General features: G+C 38.2%; 1 protein-coding gene across 2 annotated transcripts in view; it reads left to right on the plus strand.

Moving 5' to 3' along the window:
* LOC149238178 (putative lysine-specific demethylase JMJ16) overlaps positions 1-21,575 on the plus strand; it is a 69,334-nt gene that overhangs the window by 23,312 nt on the left and 24,447 nt on the right. For both annotated transcript variants that reach the window (XM_089372931.1, XM_089372930.1), the window contains 3 exons: positions 15,412-15,780; positions 15,952-17,926; positions 18,082-18,185. In XM_089372931.1, coding sequence (XP_089229057.1) covers positions 15,412-15,780; positions 15,952-17,926; positions 18,082-18,185 — 2,448 coding nt within the window. The remainder of the gene's footprint in view (positions 1-15,411; positions 15,781-15,951; positions 17,927-18,081; positions 18,186-21,575) is intronic.

Consider the following 21,575-nt stretch of genomic DNA (forward strand, 5'->3'; position numbering starts at 1 on the left):
TGATTAAAATTCAAATTCAATAATAAAATAATTTGTTCATACATCATATTTGTTTTGATGAAATAGAAAAGTAAAATAGTGTATACATTGACTTAAATCTATCATTCATCATTTTAGAATCTACATTGATTGAAATTCATCATTCGTTATTTTATAATCTGATTAGTACTAAGCAAAATCATAGATACTAAAGTTTGAAGACTGCAATAGTAAACTGAGATTACTCAATCTCAAAATAGTAAAAAGTGACAAGTCAAAGGCTCGATCCGAGGTCATCAATATCTAGAGTTGACTCAAAATTTAAAACCGAAAATGAACAATGGACAATGAACCAATGTTATCAGAACCTAGTTGGTCGACCCCAAAATTGGGAACAAGAAAAAAACTGATTGACTGGAAAATACATAAAGACAGAAATTTTGAAGAAAAAATGTAAATTTTCATGTGCATCCATATGAATCCAAACCATTATACGTAAATATGTGAAGTTTCTGATATATATATATATATATATATATATATATATATAGCAAGCAAAGGTGCAGATAACCAAAATAGCATTGAGTGCAATCCATATTTGAACCAAAAATACATCAACAAAGAGGTTGTAGATGTCCACTTTAGTCCAAAAGAAAATCATTCTACAACAAATACCTACATATCGTAAAAATCATTGCCTATATTTGGATCATCATTATCAATATAACCCTCTAAATATTAAAATAAGATAGAAAAAACTTAATATGTCAAATTGAGGTTATGTTTGAGTGACAGGAAGATTTTTAAAAGGCTCACGACAGAGGATTTCAACAACCAATGCCACCAAAATTGAGGTACATAGAGGGCTTTTCAGTGATCTTGATTAAATGCTAGTTCGATATGCTCATTCATGATAGAATCTGATGAAAATTTTGCAATCCCCTAATCCTGATACCCTGAAAACTATTAAGTCTGTTGGATTTTGTGTGGGATCTAAACTTTTTACTTTCTCCATATGAAATCCAATGAAATTGGAACCACTCTCAAACAATCTGAAATAATTAATGTGAATGTTAAAAATTTAAGTAAAAGTGACATCAATTTTATTTTAAGAATTTAACATTACCAATAATTACATAACATTAGTAGGGCCCTAGGGTTGAATATTAGGCTTCCTCTCATATATTATTGTTTTTAGGGAAAATTCAGGGGGGATGCCCAAATGCACCTCTCTTGGGGAAAAATATCCCCCCACATTGGGGAAATGCATCCCCCATACTGGGGAAACATTTAATTCGACTTTTTCTCGAGTTTCCCCGAAAGAGGGATGTGGCGAAATGTTTCGCCAAGCATCTCCTTGCCCCAGGGGTGCGGGGAAACATTCCCCCAGGCGTCCCTCCATCTTGGTGGCATGGAAAACATGGGGAGCACGTTCCCTAGTGTGGAACATTGCAGAGGGATAAGAGAGGAAGAGCTTTAAAAGCCTCCAATCTCTTGTTTTGCCATCAATGTTTCAGATACTATTCCAAAGGATCCCCTCTCCAACAATGAACCTGCAGAGTGAGAGTAATAACATCATCCCATACTTCCAATGTAAAATAAAAGCCAACAAGCATGTGGAAGATTGTTTCTATAACACATCTACACATTACACACGTGGTTGGGCCCTCGAAGGAGCACTTCAATGGATTGTCCCAAGTCAAAATTCGGTTTGAAAATGCCATCCATTAAAAAGGCTCTACAATGCTCTACACTTGAGGGGGGTCGTAACCTTCCAAAGTTTTGATCACCACCACTAAGTAACATGTTCTAACTTCATTGAGAACATAACCTGATAACTGAGCTTCAACATGTAGAAACCTCTTGCAGTGCTTTTGGCCCACTCTAGAGAGCCATCGTCTCTTAAGACAATTTAGTTGGCAAACAATGCTTCAACATAAACATCCCATTTTATGGTTTCTGTGTTTGCCAAACCCAAATCCTCCGAGGATAACGATTTGCCTCTTGAAATGCCATCATCCACTCCTCTCTTTATATTGGACAAATAGAACATCTTGAGCTCCTTGAAGGGGGACTTGAAGACTCACTGAAAGTAAACATAATTTTTTCTCCTCTAATCCACCAATCCACCCTTGAATGAATATTTTAACCATTTCCTATTTTCCAAGCAAGCCATCTTCCAACCATAGTGGAATGCCTGGGCTAATGCTTTTCATATGATAGAAACATTAGAACAAGTTTTATTAGGTCTGCTACTCCACTCCAAAATCGAGAGGGGATGAAGTAGAGAATGACCTCTCTCGAAAGATCGTCCCTTGAAATGATTTTCTACATGCTCTTTGTAGCAAGGTATTTTTGTCCTTCAAGAAAATCTCGTGCTTGGAAAGGAAGGAGAGCTAAGACAGCTCTTTCTCGATCCTAACCAATGTATGGAACATAATGCAAGATGTCAATTGATTGATCTCCATGCCTCTAATATCACAATAAAGCTTTAAATATTTTTGGATTGCTTTTGCATCCCTTAAGGTTCCATCCCCAAATAACAACATTTCATCCACAAATAAGAGTTGAGTGATAGCAATGAGGGCTTCCATTGTAATACCCTTTAGCCTGCTTGCTCCTCTTTTAGTGATAAGAGATATGCTCAAACCTTCAACAATCATTAAGAAAAATAAAACGTACATGGGGAAACCTTGCTTTAGAACTTGGAAAAAAGGATGAAGTAAAACCATTGATCAGTGATGAGAAAGATACAAAGGAAAAAAACGTTCCACCCAATTAAGAAACTCACAAGAGAAATTGACATGGAGCATCATCAGTTGAAGAGAAGCCCAACATATCATATCAAAAGCTTTGTATGAGTCTAATTTGATTACAAAGAACAAAATTTCATTTACCTTTATTGTGCAAAAACCTTTTGAGTAATTCCTTTGGCCTCATGGATGAGGTGTGCATTTAGAAATCCAAATTCAAAATCTTGGGTTCCTTCAGAACTAATAATAAGTTCTTTCTAATAAGCTCCAAAACACCATCATAAAACTCAATGGGGATATTGTCAAGGCTTGGGCTCTTATCATTGTGAAAAGGATTGATGACCCATTGTAACTCCTTTCAAGTGACCTCCATTAGTAGATATTTGTTATGGTCTTGGTTCACAAAGTTAGGTAAAAAGGCAACCAGTTTTACAACCTCAATGTTTTTGCTAGGATGCTTCTTGAATAGATTGCTAAGATGATTTATTCCCACTTTTGATGTATCCTTAAAGATGTGCACTTAAGCTCCTTGTTTATCCTTGATATTCCATATCCATGTTGTAGGAAACACCTAGTTTGGCTACATCTTAGTGTCTGAAATGCTTGTAAATGTTGAAACGAGCACAAAATGCCTTGGAAATGTCGTTGGTTGTATCATATGGCATTTCCAAATTTGTAAATGCCATGTGGTACATCTAATAGCATTTCTAAAGCATTTCGACCATTTCTAGTTATGTTTTGGGCACTTTGACGCATGTTTTTGGCCCACCCAAGTGCGCATGAGGCATGGGAAAATATTTCCTTGTCTGTGCCAATGATTGTTTAAGGCAAAATAGAGTAGTGGATTGAGCTCTGAGAAGTTTATCATCTTGGTAATCAATGGTAATATCAAATTCTCAAAATTCTAATATTACCATTTATTTTTTCAAACTTCATATGGGGAAAGTGTAATTTTATGAGTTCCTAAGAATTTTGTTTTGAAGGTACTCTTCAGGTCTCTGATATTGTAACAGTACAATCATTTTTTTTTAACCTCAAAGGAAGCTTTGCTTGCTCCAACGATCCCATGAAATGTATTTGCCTGAATGAACTTCGCTTGGTTCTTTGCATGGGAAAGGAAGGATTTCCTACTAGGATGAGTCAAGCCTTTTAAGGAATCGAAACCTAACCCTCCTTCCATATCCCTCTTTTTCAACATAACCTCCTTTTTTTGGATTATCTAATAACATATTTCCTTTGTGTGTGTGTGTAATATTCATTGCACGAGGACCTTCAGTGCTATATGTTGCATTGGGTGTTGCGGGGGGGGGGGGGTGCGAAACCCTCCCTTTTCAGGGGTAGGGAATAGTGCCCCTGAAAAATTGTTTTTGGGTTGTTTTTTGTGTCTGTTTTTGGTAGTTTTCGAGACATGGTTTTTGACTTTAGTGGTTTTGTGGTGGTTTAGCCCATGGTTTTGTAGTTTTGGTGTTAAGGAACTACAATTGTATTCTAATCTAGGTTGAATGGATTGTTGGTTTATGCATGCCATGTGATATATATATATATATATATAGATACACACACACATTAAATAAGAATAATTGAAAATCCTTTTGGATTTTAGGGTAAAATCTTTATGTTAATGTGCGTGTTTGCCATTGCATCTTTTCTGTTTTATTACTAATCTACTTGCAACAATTAATTGTACATGTTTAAAACCTACATTTGGTATCAAAGCAATTTTGGATTTAAGTGGACGCTTTTGTGGCTAAAGGGTTTTGCTTGGGCTTGTGGTAGACGTTGTTACAGTGGGAAAGGGCATTGTGGAACAAGCTAGGGACTTTGTATCAGTTTAATTCCTTGGTGAACAAATTGTTCCTACAAAGAAAATTGTATTACTTGAGGATGAAGGATGGAGATTCGATGACGGAGAATCTAAATGCCTTCAATACTGTGATATGTCAGCTATCATCTATTGATATTAAGATTTCATATGAAGATAAGTGTATTTGTTTGTTGTGTTCTTTACCAAACTATGGGATAGTTTGTTTGTTGCCCTAGGTAGTAGTGCAACTACTTTAAGTTTCAATGATATAGTCTAATTCGTGTTATTAGAGGAGATAAGACAAAAAAATATGGAAAGTCAGGACATAGATGCCTTGTTTGTAAGAGGACACTCCTAAAATAGAAATAAAAATAAGTCCTCAAACAAGAGATCTAAATGTAGAGGAAGATCTAAATCTCTAGGAAAATTTGTAAAGGTATGTTGGAGATGTGGAGAATAAGGGCATTATGAGAAGCACTATAAATCCAAAATTGTTGAGAAAGGGAAGGGATCTAATATTGCTCCTACAAAAACAAAAATCTCCACAAATGGAGTGGATGCGTATTTGAATTCTTCAAGTACACATGTAGATTATGAGGCATGGTAGGTTGACTTAGGCATATCCATAGTTTTAAAAACCGGAATTGGTGACCGGACCAGTCCACCTGTCAAACCGGGTTTCAAACTGGAACCAGTCAAACCAAGACTGGTTAGATCTTAATGAACTGGTCTTTAAAAAAATACAGGAAATAATTAGTTTTTTTTTTCATTTTTAATGAAAAAAACTATCGTTAAGATTTAAAACCATGATTCGAAACCAATAGAGATAAAATATGCAAAGTTTGCTCATTTATATACTAGGTAAAGGTGAATATATCAAATTGGCACTGAGTGCAATAAATATCAACAACATAATACATAGTCAATGAGGCTCTAAATGGTCTCTAGAGTCCAAAAACAATGTTATAAGCTATGGGATCACTAGCGTACTACAAGTCTACATATCAATGATCAAAATGATCACTCCTCATCATGATCAAACTCATCACCACTACTAGACAAGGGATCATCAACATGAACTACATAAATAATCTGGTTGAGTGTTTGAGGACTCCTAAAACTCCTTTGCAACCTTAGCAGTAGTGGTAGTAGTAGCAACAGAAATAGACATCAAAACTACAAATCACTGATCAACATGATCACTCGCGAAACTCATCATTGATTCAGTGCTACTAAAAATGGGATCATCAACAAGAGATATATTAACATCATCTCGCTCAAAGTCTTCAGACTTGGATTGCTCAACCTTATAATATGACAGAAATTAAAAAAGTTTAACATGCCTAACTAGTGATTTTGGTTTCAGTGAAGGGTTCATCTCCTCAACCTTATAATGTTGTAGAAAAAGCTGAGTGTCCCTAACCAATTATTTTCCTTTGAGTGAAGGGTACATTCTTATTAAGGTCATGGTAGAGGAGTTCAACAATCAATACCACCAACATCAACAAAGTTCAAAAATCAATGCCACCCACATCAAGGTTCTTAAAGGGCTTGATGCTCTTGATCAAATGCCAACCTCATACCCTCATGCATGATAGAATCAAATGGAAACAATGTAAACCCCCAAGCCATGAAATCCTGAAAACCATTAAGTCTGTTGAATTTGGAGTGAACTCTAAAATTCTAGTTTCTCCATATGAAATCCAATGAGGTAGAAACCACTCTCAAACATCCGGAGTCATTTCAGGGTAATGTTATAAATTTAAGTAAAAGGATGTCCTTTTACTTTAAGAATTTAACATTACCATTGATTGCTAGTGTTGCTAGGGTTGATATGCTTGGGGAAAATGAGAGGGGAGGCATGTTTTTCTTAAAGGGGTTGTTTTTGAGGGAAACAACTGCAAATTTCCCTCAAAACGACATTAAAACTCACAAAATTGCGTTATGTGGGTTCATAGCTGGCCTGGCAATAAACCTGTCGGTTTATGAGGAACTGACCAGTTATTGAAGGAAGCGACCAGTTTATGGGAGAACCAACCAATTTATGGGAAAGCCGATTGGTTCCTTCATAAACCGACCGGTTTATGGTCGGTCAGACCAGAAAATTGGGGTTTTCAACCGGTTTGATGGCCAGGGCTAATGAACTAGCTAGTTTGATCGGTTTCCGGTTCAGACCAACCGGTTTTGAAAACTATGGGCATATCCCTTTCACTGTTTCACATGATGCTTCATAGAGAGTGGTTCTATGAGTACGAAAGATATGATGGTGGTGATGTTCTCTTTGGAGATGACTTGATAGCCAGAATCTTAGGATGAGGGAAAGTCAAGTTGAAGCTCATGGGTGGAAGGATTCAAACAATCCTTGGTGTTACTGCTTTGTGTTTTGCACATCTCGGGATTGGCTAGAAATTTTGTCTCTGTAAGCAAGATGAGCAATGCAGGTGTAAAAATCGTGCTTGAAAAGGATACATGCAGGATGGTTCAAGGAGCAATGATATTGCCAAGGGGAGTTCAGATTGGAACTTTGTATAAGTTGTTGTGAAGCATTGTTAGTGATAGGTGAAACAATTTCATTGTTCCTGAGAGTGAAGTGGAAGGAAAAACTCCTACTATCTTTGGAGATAAGACTATGCTGTGGCATTAAATACTGGGACAAATCAGAGAGAAGGGCCTTCAAGTAGTACATGGTAATGGTATAGAAGGTACGTCTTATAGCTCTTTGGATTTTGATTTTTGTGAACATTGTTTATATGGGAGGATAAATCAAGTAAGATTCTCCTCTCATGCTACAAGGGAAGAGAGAATGTTATAGTTGGTGCACAATGATGTGCTTGGAACTGTATCAGTTCCATCATTGGGTAAATTTATGTAGTGTGCCTCATTTATAGATGCCTTCTCGAGAATACACAAATTTATTTCCTCAAGAAGAAATATTAAGTCTTTGACAAATTCAAAGAGTTTAAGGCTCTTGTGGAAAATTAGATAGAGAAGAAAATTAAGGTGTTGAGGATAGATTATGGTGAAAATTTTGTGGGAATGAATTTGAAGAATTCTGTAAGAAGTGTGGTATAGCAAGGCATGTGACTACTACATACACACCTCAGTAGACTAGAGTTGTAGAAAGGATGAACAAGACGTTGATGGAGAAAGGAAGGAGCATGTTGAGTGGTATTGTGTTAGGATAAAAATTATAGGCACAGAGGCAATGGATCAATTGGTGGCTGTGAATAAGGATTAAGGATGTTGATTTGATAGGCTCCCTTTTTGTCGATGACTTACAATGTCGAGGCATGATGGACCATGGATTGAAATCACCCCCCCTCAGACTCAAAGTATGGAGTGATAAGACAGTTTGTCACCCTAATACCAAATTGCAATTCCATGGGAAAAATAGAAAAGAACAATTGAAAATACAAACCATGTTACAAAAAGGGACTAACATGAATTATGTTTGTGCATACCTCTTGCCTTCAGAGACAAACTAGAAGATTGGGCCATCTGCCATGAAACCTTCTTAAAAACCCGTATGTGTCAAATTGTCACCAATGACTATCTACAGTGTCTTGTAAATTTCTCTTATGAGGCCATCCTAGTGGATTTGTATGATTTCATTAGTCATACCCTAGGCTAGTTTAAAGATCTCATATGCCTCTAGCATCTTTGGCATTATGTTTGGTCCATTTATCATAGTTCGCTACATGGACAATCTTCATTACTACCAAGTTCTGATCTTTATCAACTAGTAGCTATCCTTAAATTCTCTATATAAACTAGTTGATTGTTTCCTAAGTTTTTAGGGAAAGTACCATTGAGGTGATTTTATCACTTGGACCTCTTTCATCATGTGGAGCTCCCCTTATAGAGGTTGTAACCCACTTTAATTGCATACCTAGAGCACATTATGAGATATTATAGCTATAACAACGTACTTTTTCCCTATATTAGCCTCATCATTGAGTTGTTTAGCGTGCCCATAACTTGAAAAAGAGTTTGAGCAGGAGCTACCCTTGTAGAGATGCACATTCTGGTAATGCTCATGATAGTCTAAGGTAGTTCATATGGTTTCCTTATGAAATGGCCAAAATAAGTAGGTCAACAGGACTAATTTTTTTATCTTGTATACATATATAGTGGGAGGGTGAAAGGAGCTCCTGTTGCTACTTTATTAATAGCAACATAAAGAGCAACTCCTATTGCTACTCTTTTAAAAGAAGAAAAAGAGCATAAAATATTAGGTCCTAGGTTAGCTAAAAGTAGTTCTCTATGGGAACACATCCCCTAGGGTGGGGTGCACACACTTTCCATGCACATGGGACTGGGGGGGGGTGCTTGGGGAACACATCCACCTTTTGTGGAGACGTGGGGAAACACAGGGGGAAACGTTTGGTGCACACACACTTTCCATGCACATGGGATGGGGCGGGTGCTTGGGTAACACATCCCCCTTTTGTGGAGACGCGGGGAAACATTTCCCCTAGTCATTATTTTTCCCTTTGTAAATAAGTTGTAATTAAATTAAGGCTGAGAGAAGGGACACAAATTCTAATTACTTGAGGAATTGGCAAAATTAAATGCATCAACCATGGGTTGGCAAAAGCTTAAATGAGTTGATTGTGCGTTAAGTTTAACTGAAAGGAAAAGGACAAGCCCAGGTGTCCTTTAAATCCAACAACAAGCAAGAAGAGGACAAAATATTAAAGGCAACATGGGTTGCACTGTCCAAGGTAGTTTTGACTACGTGGAGCATTGGAAAGAGACAGACGGTTGGGTTGTGGGCAGGCATGAAAATAGGTCTACGAGGGGGAGAATAGAGCTTTTTTATTCACATTTGCACAGTGGGGAGGCAGAGAACAGGTGCTCATGCATACACAAAGTAAGAGAGTTAACAGAATAGCAATAAAAAATTGATAGTAATCGAACTTTGGAGAAAGTGAACTAGCTGATGAACCTTCAAAGAGGCTTGCTGGGTGAAACACATTATCGAGAGTGGTGCCCTAATTGAAGGTTGAAGAACCATTGTAAGCTTGTGGATTGATGAACCGCTTGCTAGGAGAGGAGCACCCGAGTACTTGGGAGTTGACAAACCACTAGGTGTTGAGGGAATTGGTGCATGCTCTCACTGATGAATTATCTTGTGAAAATGGCTTCTATGCTCCTACAATGACTTATCCACTGATGAACCTTCCTCAATCTGGACTCCTCTTGAATGTGAGCCAAAATCTCTTTGCACTGTGCTATCCTGGCATGGATGTTAATTGTGTCTAAAGGGACTGGGTGAAAACTTGTGTAGTTGGAGTATGAAGGTAGTGTGGCCTTGTGGCATCCTGTTTCAACTGTTTTGTTGGTTGAATTTCCTCTTGAGAAGCACTCCACCTCAAGCACTGGAATCTGGCTCGAGGGTGGCAGTGACAAGTAACAGTGGTTGTAGCTCGTCTATGGATGGGTGGAGAGTTAGAGTCCCACTCTCAATTGCCACATCTCGTAAAAGATAAGTATGTATAACCATGTTCATTGTCTATGCCTCTCATGTCTCTATTTATGGCATTGAAACAATGCAATGTTAATGATAGGGATACTGTTTCTCGTATGAGCAAGAATGCCACTAGTGTATGTACAGGCTTTATGGAATGCTTCATTTTCCTGTGAAGAGGTTAATTCCTTGTTGTTGTGTTGATCTAGAATAATCTAAGCCTACCTGAATATGAAAAGATTGAACTCTCTACAAAGGGGTAAATCATTGTTATCCACTTGTTGGTATATCTGCTTTATAAACGTCTTGGCTACTAGACAAGTTTCCATCCATAAGCTCATGAGGAACAATGTTGGTCATATATATATATATATATATTTGTTATGCAGGTTGTAGGCCATGGGGGCCTTATAAAAATATACGTATGCTAGGCCATTATGTGATTAGAACCACTGTAGCCAAGCCTTGGATTAATTTCCTAGCCTATTATATATATATATATATATATATATGAAACAGGCGCTAAGGGAAAGGTCCCTTGAAAATCACTAGATTCAAGCTATAGTGCATGGGGATCAAGTAGTGTTGCGAACATCTCGATAGCATCCCGATTTTATCTCGAAATCATGTTTTTTTAGCCTAGCCGATGTTTGTCGATTTTTACCGATATTTTGATGGTATCTTGATTTTGCTGATTTTTACTGATATTTTCCCAATTTTCCCGATTTTTTTTGTTTTACGGACTCGTGCCGATTTTATCTCAGTGCTGATGTTCGCAACATTGGGATCAAGTGAGGTTGAGTCATGACACTTTAAGTGCTGGGCGCTAAGTCTCGATAGGCCCAGGTGCCATAGAATCGTTGTTTTCGAGCTTGAGTGCGAGAATAGCCCCAAACCATTTATATTTCACGTATGCCATGAGATGGAGTCAAGGCTTGGAGGAGCCAAGGGGATTGAAATGCATAAGCCAAGTGATTGGGCACAACGACCATAGGCGAAATCGAAGAAATCTGGACTGTTGAGAGTAGAGAGCTCTTAGTTGCACATGTAGCCCGGAAGATTGTCCTTGGAAGATCTAGAGGTTAATATCTGTAAACCCAAGAGCCACGGTGGCTTGGGGCTTCATGATCCGGAAACCATCAGCAAGGTCTCGGGAGCCAAACTTTGGTGGAGATGGATCAAGGAATCGGCTACTCCCTGGGCTAAGCTATGGAAGGAAAAATATGCAAAGAATTGGTAGGAGAAAGATCACATCAGAATGTCCAGGCACATAAAGGGCTCCCACATTTGGAACCTTGCCTGGGACAATAAAAGTATTGTTCAGCAACATAGTTTCTGGGAAATTCAAGCTGGGAACCTAGCACGATTTTGGGAGGATAACTGGCAGCAGGAACCCAACTTGTACAAGGATGAATTAGCAGCTCTCAAGAATGACACAGATAACAAAGGTCTACTTATGGTAAAAGACTTCTGGGACCAAGAAAGGAACAATGGAAAATGGAGAACTTGGAAGGATCTAGGCCACAATGAAGAGAGTCCTATGAGGGCCCAGGCAGACTCTCTTACCCAGGATCTAGAGCATAGGAGAATTCTGGTATCCTCCTTGCCTGACCAACTAAGATGGGGAAAGAACAATGAAGGAAACTTTAATCTCAAAGAAGCTAAACAGGTAGTAATAGGATTTAACTATCCTAATCTTGATCAAGTTTGGAAGAATCTTTGGCAGAGCCCCCACTGGATGAAAATAAAACTATTTATTTGGCTAGTTCATCATAGGAAAATCTTAACTTGGGAGAATCTTCTGAAAAAAGGATTCATTGGACCTTCCAAATGCTACCTTTGTGACTCACAAGAGGAGATGATGGATCACCTTCTTAACCTCTGCCTGTTCACCTCCATCGTGTGGGAATGGGTGGCCTCAATCTTTAAGCAAACTGATAGGGACAGACTCAGCATCTCCAAAATATTAAATTATTAATAGAGCCTGGACCCTAGTTCCAGGCTTTGTCATCTGGAATGTCTGGAAAGAGCGCAATAGTCGAATCTTCAAGAACAAAGCAAGCAAGCCACAACACATATTTGACCAAATTTTAAGGGAGCTCAAAGACATAGTCAACAACTTGTTGAGGACACTTCCTAAGGACCCTCCTCTACCCCAAGATGCAAGTATTCTTCTACATTTGGGTCTTCAATCCATAAGCCCACATGGCATTATCAAGGGAGTGAGCCAAATAAATTCAGATATAAACATTTGTCCTCCATATGGTTTCTTAAAGGTCAATATAGATGGAGCATCTAAGGGCAACCCAAGGTTAGCTAGTTTTGGGGGTGTTAGAAGAAGATGAACATGGTCAAATTAAGAAAATCTTTCATGGCCACTTGGGAAAGGCAACTAATAACATGGCAGAACTCATGGCCCTAGAGCAATGCTTGGAAATATTGGTGGATTCAGATTCTCATAATATCATCATTGAAGCAGATTCAGAACTGATTATCAGAGCAGCCAAGAAAATATGTAATGGTACATCACCGAATAAAGTGTCGAAACACTGGAGGCTCTCGCAAATATTTCACCTTATCTACTTCCACCTACAAGTCCTAAAAACTGTAAGCTTTGTCCATGTGAAAAGAAAAGCTAACATGGTAGCAGATCGTTTGGTGAACGAAGGTGTGATTAAAAAGGAAAGGGATACCCGGTACTTCTGGGAGATGATACCCCCAAGAAAACTGTTAGAGGACTGTCTAGGTCACGCTGCCAAAGATATGGAACAATGGGAAAGGTCGAGATCAGAGGAGGAAAACGAAGGAAGCAAGGGCGTAAGGACAAATTCTGGAAGTGTGGCAGGTTCGTCACAGTGATTCAATGGATCAATGGATACACAGTGATTCAGCGAAAAGCAGAGAAAATGGGGTTTAAGCATAAATCCATCGTAAATCCATCCAAGGAGCGGGAAGCGTCTGAAGGGTGGATCGACGGTCATCACTTGGCGGTAAAGCGCGAAATTCCTTTAGCGAGGAAGTGGTTTCTTATACCACAAGTGGTATTTCGGAAGGGGCATAAGCGGGAATTGGTATTCAGAGGATGGCTTCTGATTCCACTTGGCAAGCGACACGTAGCAACGAGAAGGAAGAGGATACCGCTTTTTGGGCGGGTATTCCTCAAGCTACATGTCCACCCGAAATATATGTAGACCGTTGGATCCACAAAGGGATGATCAACGGTGGAGGGTCAGATGCATCGGGAATGCGGACCCGCCTTTTTATGGTCGCGAATCTAATTATTTTGAATTCCGAACTTTCAGGTAGTGTGGTCGGGTGTTTTTTTATATTATTTTACCTGGGTTAGCCATATATACCGATTGTGGGGTTGGTTCCAAGTGTTAAAGGTTCAAGCCAATTCTGCTTTAGTTAGGTCATGTGGGTCATTTTTTGGTAAATGCAAGGAAGTTTGGTTTACCTTGTAAAATATGTAATGTAACTGTTTCAGTTAATAGAAAGATCGACTCTTATTTGACCAAAAAAAAGAAGTCAAGATACAGGAATGTCTGAAATTAAATATCGCCTGGAAAGAGAGGCACATATTAGCATAGATAATGAATAACTCTCACAGGTTCAGATATGAGACAGTTGGATTGGATGAACCCAAAGAAGAGTGTTATTGCAGTATTTGTCAAGCATGCAGAAGAGATGGTTAAAACAGGAGCATTTCCTGGTCAACTGTGAGGCATACAGACACATCAGAAAGGGGTTGGTGTCGCAGGAAGTTAGTTGGTTAGCAGTATTCCAGGATGGGCATCTAAAAAACATCACATGAAAGCGGCTTCAAGGATGATGTATCTAGGGGACAAGTTGACAAGGTCATGCCAGATTGGAACAGTTGACCCACCCCAAAGGTTTATCCAGATACATAGTTCAATGACTAATGAAGGCGTGCCTCTTGGGGGGGATTTTTATTTCATCTTCTTTCCTCATTCTTCCATTTTTGCACTAAGGCTTCCTTACTTTTCTAAATGCTCAGTCTCACAAGGATGTAACTTTTCTGCCCCATAGAACAATTGGCCTCATGGATGTTTATTAAAATCATATTCTTTTCTATTCCCCTTGTCTTTATATCTTAAGATATGTCTAACTGCATGTCTCTGTGTACTTTTTGGAGCCTGCTATTTGTGGATGACATCTATTCAGTAAAAGAGCCTAGAAAATAGATGAATACAGCAACCCTTTGTCACATATGACTGACAACCTCTCTTAAATTTAGGATGTTCACCAGACATCGTGCTGATATAGATGTTTAGCAGAAGTCGCCTTCCAGAATCCTCTTGTTAGGAGAGGTCTTTTATGGGTTGTGAGTCATGACTAACAACACTAGGACATGGTGATGCCATACTCAATGACTTTCTTCTTTGTGAGTTGACACTGGGCATAGTTACCACACAGCAAGACAAGTTTTTATTCTACATTATTCTGCATGGAGTGGATTACTTGCACTCGATAATAAGATAAAACTCCTTGGGGCTAGCTACCAAATGCCACACCAGCATTCCACGTTGTAGTCATAATGCTGAATCTGTAGAAGAAGGAATTTGATAGGCCATAGGTGGCTTCTCAGAAATTGATGATGGGCAAGAGATTTCGTTGGTTGTGTTGATTTGCAACATCCTTGATTCCCTTACATAATATATTATATTCAGTATATTTCCAGTTTGTTCATTGATTTTTTATTTTTTTTTACCTTATCCTAAGGGACATTGTGCATACCATAGTTATGGCATGTCAAGACATAAGTATTTATTCGGGCTGTAGTGGATTTCTTGCACTTGATGATAAGATAGAATTCACTGGGGATAGCTACCAATTGCCACACCAGCATTACACATTACAGTCACTAATAATGAATCCATAGAAGAGGTCATTTGATAGGCCATAGGTGGCTTCTCAGACATTGATGACAGGGAAGATATTTCTGGTCTGCAACATCCTTTATTTCCTTATATAATATATTCTATTCATTATATTTCCAGTTTATTCATTGATTTATTTTTAGGTTATTCTATTTTGATGTTTTTTAGACTTAGGATGGAGATGCGTTATGCACACCTCCTTTGGCTCTTATTCATGATGTACTTTATATTATTATAAACCCTTATATTGCTGTCTGCCATTTAAGGTTATTGATATAGATTTTTTATTTACTTTATTTCTTAGAAATGTCAAATGCCTATTTATCTGAATTGTTTCAATTAGATTACTCTTTGAAAAGAAATATTAGCTTCTTTGAAAAAAATACTAGCTAGTGTGACTTTGCAAAGTGTTTAATACATTTGAAATGAACTAGAATTAAAATGTCCCGTTAAAGAATCCTTAAAATATACAGTTCTAATATTTTTAAAATGATGTTGAAACAGGTCACTCAGTTATCTCCCTCAGTTTTAAATTCAGAGGGTGTACCAGTTTACAGGTGTGTACAAAATGCTGGAGAATTCGTACTTACCTTCCCCCGAGCATACCATGCTGGCTTTAACTGTGGTTTCAATTGTGCCGAAGCTGTAAATGTGGCACCAATTGACTGGTTGCCACATGGGCAGAGTGCTGTAGAGCTGTATCGAGAACAGTCTCGCAAGACATCTGTATCACATGATAAGTTACTATTAGGGGCATCAAGAGTGGCTGTGAAATCTCTTTGTGAGATCTTAATATTGGGAAAAATGAACTCTGCAAATTATGAATGGCAGGGATTTTGTGGACAAGATGGCTTATTGACAAAGGCTGTCAAGGTAAGAGTGTTATTAGAACATGTATAACAACCGTCTGGTGTTTTTTCTTTGTACCTTTGAGTCCTGAATGATTCTTATAGAAGGTTTAAACGTCTTACTGTGGGATCTTCATTATTTGACTTTGCAAGATATATTGATTTAGTTTCTAATCATTTTATTTGGGTTCCTTAGACACGTGTTGAGATGGAGCGTGATAGAAGAGGCTATCTCTCAAATCCTTCAAGGGAAAGGAAAATGGACCGTAACTTTGATGCAACAAATGAAAGAGAATGCTTTTCATGTTACTATGATCTGCATCTTTCTGCTGTAGGCTGTGAGTGCTGCTCAGAGAGGTTTGCATGTTTGCAACACGGAAAACAAATTTGTGCGTGTCCTTGGAACAGGAAATTTTTCCTTTATCGGTATGATATTACTGAGTTGGATATACTCGTTGAAGCTCTAGAAGGAAAGCTGGATTCTATTTCCAGATGGGTCACTATGGATTTGGGATTGGCTCCAAGTTCTTATATAACCAGTCCAAACACGCAAGCAGGGGTTGAATCAAAAGCAATGTCTCTCTGTGTGAATTCTCAGAAAAACAATAAGGATATAAATGTTTTGGTGGGAGAATCTAAGACCTCATTTACTAGTATGTTAAACTTGGCATGCAGAGCTAATGTTGGAGACCTGATGGTATCTTCAGCCTTGCAACGTCAGGAAAGTAAATTAATTGACCATGCACCTACATTAGTTGTGGGAAATGATGGTTTACAAACACAGATTTCTGCAGCTTCTCCATGGAAAGATACAATTATGCCATTGGCTTTGCAAACTAGTTCTGTAACTGTGACCGTATTTTCTGCTATGCAACAACAGGATAGTAAATTACCTGGCTGTGTGCCATTGCTCATTAAAGAAAATGATGTCTCTCAGACAACACATAAATGCTCGACATCTATGGGTTCTCCTAGGAAAGTTGCAATTCCAGATATGAACATGCCTTGCAGAATTGAAGAGAACTATCTGTCCAAGGAATCTGAAGTGTTGCGGGCAAAGACTATGCTTGTCAGTGAAGATTTTCCTGATGAATACTTGTCTCATGAATCAAGTAATAGGCAGCATTGTTCAAAGCTCAGTGAAGTGGGGCCCATTCTAAATGAAAAAGTTAAAAGTGCATCATGTAGTCAATCCTTGCAAGAAGGTGCACCTCATTTTGTTCATTCCAAAATGACATCTGCCTGTCAGAAGAAATTTGTTGCAGGTTTACCTGCAGTTAGAACTGCAGATGATCAAAGCAAGTTGAAACATGAATCTAGCATCAGTGTAAGGGATTCGGCATCAGCAAATGATTATATCCTTCTCAGTGATGATGAAGAGAACACTGAAAGGGATATTGTCTCGGCAACAAAGTCGGAAGTCATGCTTGAGCATCGGAATGAAGGAATTCCTGTAAATGCACACAGCTCTGGTAGGATATCTATTAGTAATCTACCAGCAGAAAAGGTTTATCAAGCAACTGTACATCATTCATCCAGAATGATAGGACAGAAGGTTGAAAGAATGGAGGTCTCCATGCATGGTAGAGAACAGCTTACTGTTCTAGAGCCAGAAAACACAAAAGTATGTACAATGGGTGAAAGCCATACTAAACACTTTGACTTCATGAGTGGGAAAGATTTCTCTGTTGGATCAGGCTGGAAAAGTAATGCAAGTATACATCCAACCTTTTCAGAAAATGTTTCAACTCAGGTGGGCTCTTCTCAAACATTTTCGGCAACACAGCTGCAAGGTTTATTACCTGAAGGAAGTGATATGTCTCCAGGAGATTCCATCGATTTAAGATCTGCAGGCAACACTGCTGTCACTGTGAATTTCCATCCTTCCAAGGCATATACCAGCATGGCAACTGACACTCTGGATATGAACATGATTAATGGATCAGACTTTTCTTTCAATCACATGAGCAATGAAAGAAAAGCCCAATCTGTATTTGTATCAAGTTCTTCAGCTGGAACAGTCAATTCAGCAAAGTTAATCCAGAACAAGGGTCCTCGCGTTGCTAAGGTTGCCCATGTTCAGAAAAGCAGTTATGATGTTGAACTCATAGCTATTGGAGTTATGTGTCCTGACAAGCCCTGGCACAACAACCAGACAATATTTCCCAAAGGTGCTGTGCATTATGTATTTTATTTTGGAGTTTAGGATCTATATGCAAGGATTTGGTGACTCTGAAACATATTAATATGCTTTATTGGTTAAAGTCACTCAGTTTTCACAATTTAAACTTTTGTGGACATCTAATGGTTTTGCATCCTTGAGCAGGGTTTAAAAGCCGGGTGAAATTCTACAGTGTTGTAGATCCAACACAGATGTGCTATTATGTTTCGGAAGTTCTGGATGCTTGTCATGTTGGACCTCTGTTCAAGGTACTGCCCACTGCTACTTTATTCTCATTGAAAATATAACTTCCTTTTGGTTAGATGTATAACAAACTGTGGGGTCCTTTTCTAGTTGTAATTTCAACTCTATAAGCACGCAGTTCAGTGTAGGCATATGTAAAGAGCTTTAGTATTCCTTAAAGCCTTGATCAACATCCTGTAATTCTAGAGGCCTCTCCAGCCATACCCCTATCTCATCATACGAATTTTCCAAACTAGGCATATCTTTTTCAAAATAGCAGATCATTTGCAAATCTAGCTGAGAAAATGCAAGTAGGCAGTCCACTCTAGCCCAGTCAGCGTCATCAAGATTGAGTCTCTTGCAGCTTGGCACTGCCTTGGAAGTCCAAACATTGCTAATGACCATCTAAGAACTCTTTGACCTATGGAAACCTCCTCGAGATAATATTATGGGAGAAACAAGTTTCAATAATCTGAAACTTTTCAGAATCTTATTTAAAAATAAATAAATAAATGATCTAAAATATATCTAAGGAATTTGGAAAATAATCTTTTTAGAGATTAACATTTAGGTATGTCTAGTGGAATTGCTGGGGATATATACTCATCATAAATCCTCCTAATATAGTCAATTTTCCCCATATTGATGATCATGATCACGAGGCTGATAAAATATACAAGGGGTCCAAAAATATGACGATATTTTCCCTTCACAATTAGGCTTGCCACTCTGAACACCTTTGTCTTGTTCATGATAAACTGGACAACGTTTTATGCCTCCATCAATTCAGATGTTTCAATCAAAATGTCAGCAATAAATAAGGCATCCTTCTCCTCTCTGTTGCAATTCACAACCCTGAAAAGCATTGCCCCTTTGGGGCATATTCAGTTACAATAATTGGTGATCAGTTCCTCTAATCTTTCTATCCACTTGAAATAAAGAGAAGACAAAACTCCAGAGATTATTGACAAATGATGGATTTCGGATGTCCCTTACTTTCTGAATGGGAGGGCCTTGATTTGACTTGTGTAACAAAGTGTACACAGGAAAGTATTTTAATGGCTCTTATCGGATGGATGCCACAAAGCTTGAATCAACACTAATGGGTGCTCAACATTTTCTGTTTCCATTGTCAAAGGTGTAGTGTAGATCTTTCTATAACCATGGCCTTTGTATCCATTTGGGGTTTGGGTAGTCCTCTTAAGACTCTTGTACCCATTTGGGGCCTTCATCAATTTTTCTAATCATCTCAAACCGAAAACATTATTGCATCAAAATTAATGGAAGCCGATTTACATATCATAAATACACTGTGCTATAAGCTTGTTTGTCTCCTCTAACCCTTGGGTATTAACCCCTTTTCGAGGGGTCACAAATTTGACCTCTTAGGAGGCTAATTGGAGTTACCTAGGGATAATGGAATCTTTGATGTGGTAACCCTTGATTGTCATTTAATTTAAAAGGGGAGGCTATTTTTTAACACTTAAACCTTCTTCCTTCTGAAAGTCTTCATGACATCTTGGTGCTAGTTTTTGGGATGGACCCTTTGTATTCTTTGCTATACTCATTGCAAATTGATGATACTAGATATGCTAGGGACGAGGGGGTGCGATCAGATACATATCCTTTTGGATATAGGTTTAGATACAACTAGGATTTGCTATACGACTAGGTTGTGCCTGATATAGATTCCCAACTATATCTAAAACAAAAATTTAAAAAGGAACAAGAAAGAAAAAACTAATCCTTTTTCTAAAGTTGTAATATGTTGAAGTTATAAAACTGATAAAACACCCACAAAACAAAGACAATGGAAACAAACTTGAAAAAGATCGTCCACAAGTCTAGAACAGCAAACAAGTTCTTATAGTTGGACGGAAAGTTGTTGTGATGCCCAATATTCATTAAATGTTCCCAACTCCAGAAATACATTACAAGAACACCCATGTGCTTCATTGCAACACTCAACATAAGAAATATGCTCTAAAAAAGCTTGGGAAATTTCCATGAAACTTTGGGAAATTCCTTGACTCCTTTTTTTTAACACCCACAAACTTGCTCACAATTGTCAAAAAATGTGCTAATTTGCAAGGTAAATGGGTTTTAGGTTTTTTCCCCTTTGTTTTATTGTTTTTTTTTTAAATAAATTTTTTCGGGCGATATGGCTTGGGAACTGTTTAAAATAGTACCAAGGAGAGGTGTTACTAGGCTTTTATCCCTTTTAGCTTAGTGAACACATTAATGACTTTTGTCTCGATGACATTTATGAGTTATATCACTGTTATGGGTGGAAAGGGTACTTAAAAGTGTTGTACCATGTACTTTTCTAATATTAAAGTCACTTGTACTTTATAAAGTGACTTTATGTGTAAAGTACTAAATGTACTTTTCTAATATTAAAGTGAGGTGAAAAATCACTTTATGAAAAAAATTAGAAAGGGTACACAACTTGAAAAGGTACTAGGAGACTTTTAAGTGATGGGCCAATGTATGAGGGGGGGCATTTGGGAGAAATAATCTCAACTACACATCTTGAGATTTGAAGATGAAATCTCAACGATTGGATCCTAGGTTTAGGGATTCAATCTTTTCCAAGGAAACAAAAGAGGAAAAGGGAATTCACTCTTCACTTCACACTTGAGGGAGAGCATGAGGAGAAGAGAGGAGAAGAGAAATTTCATGGAGGAGGAGAGATTGCAGTAGTGAGAAAGGGCATGAATTCCAAGGAGGAGGACGTATAGCAACATGAAAATCGAGGAGAAAAGCAACATGAGTTTTGAGGAGCAGAGGCATGAAATTCGAGGGACAACACAATTTTCAAGGCAGATCTAGGCACGAGTTTTGAGGAGGAAACTGCTCAATTCAAGCCCGAAATTCAAGGCACAAATTTCGGGACAGTTGCTACAGGTACTTACAAGGGACAATGCATTATGGTTTGCACTATGTCAGATGTGATGGGGTTAGATTGATTGGTTGCACAGACTCAGATTGTGTTGGCAATGTCAGTGATTGGAAGAGTACTTCTGGATGTTGTCTCTCGTTGGGCTCGACAATTGTGTCATGTTTCAACAGGAAACAAAGATCAGTGACATTGAGCAGCGCAAAGGCAGAGTATATGGCAACTAATCAAGCAAGGTGCAATGAGGCTTTATGGCTTCGCAAGATGCTTCATGGTTTATTTGGTCAGATGTTGAGACCAACTACGATTTACTGTGATAATCAGAGTTCTAAGTCACATGACACGAGACACCCAGAACACATAAATATGAGTATTCAATACAAAACGCAGCGACCCGGAAACATGACACGAGGGACACGTTATATATATATATATATACACCGAAATATAGTTTTTGATCCATATTAAATTGCAAGTTGCAGCTTATCTAATCAAATTAAAATATAATGAATTCAAA

This window comes from Pinus tabuliformis, chromosome 8 (assembly GCF_031772625.1).
Source record: "Pinus tabuliformis cultivar Carrire ecotype Pingquan chromosome 8, CPIR1, whole genome shotgun sequence".
NCBI lineage: Eukaryota > Viridiplantae > Streptophyta > Pinopsida > Pinales > Pinaceae > Pinus > Pinus tabuliformis.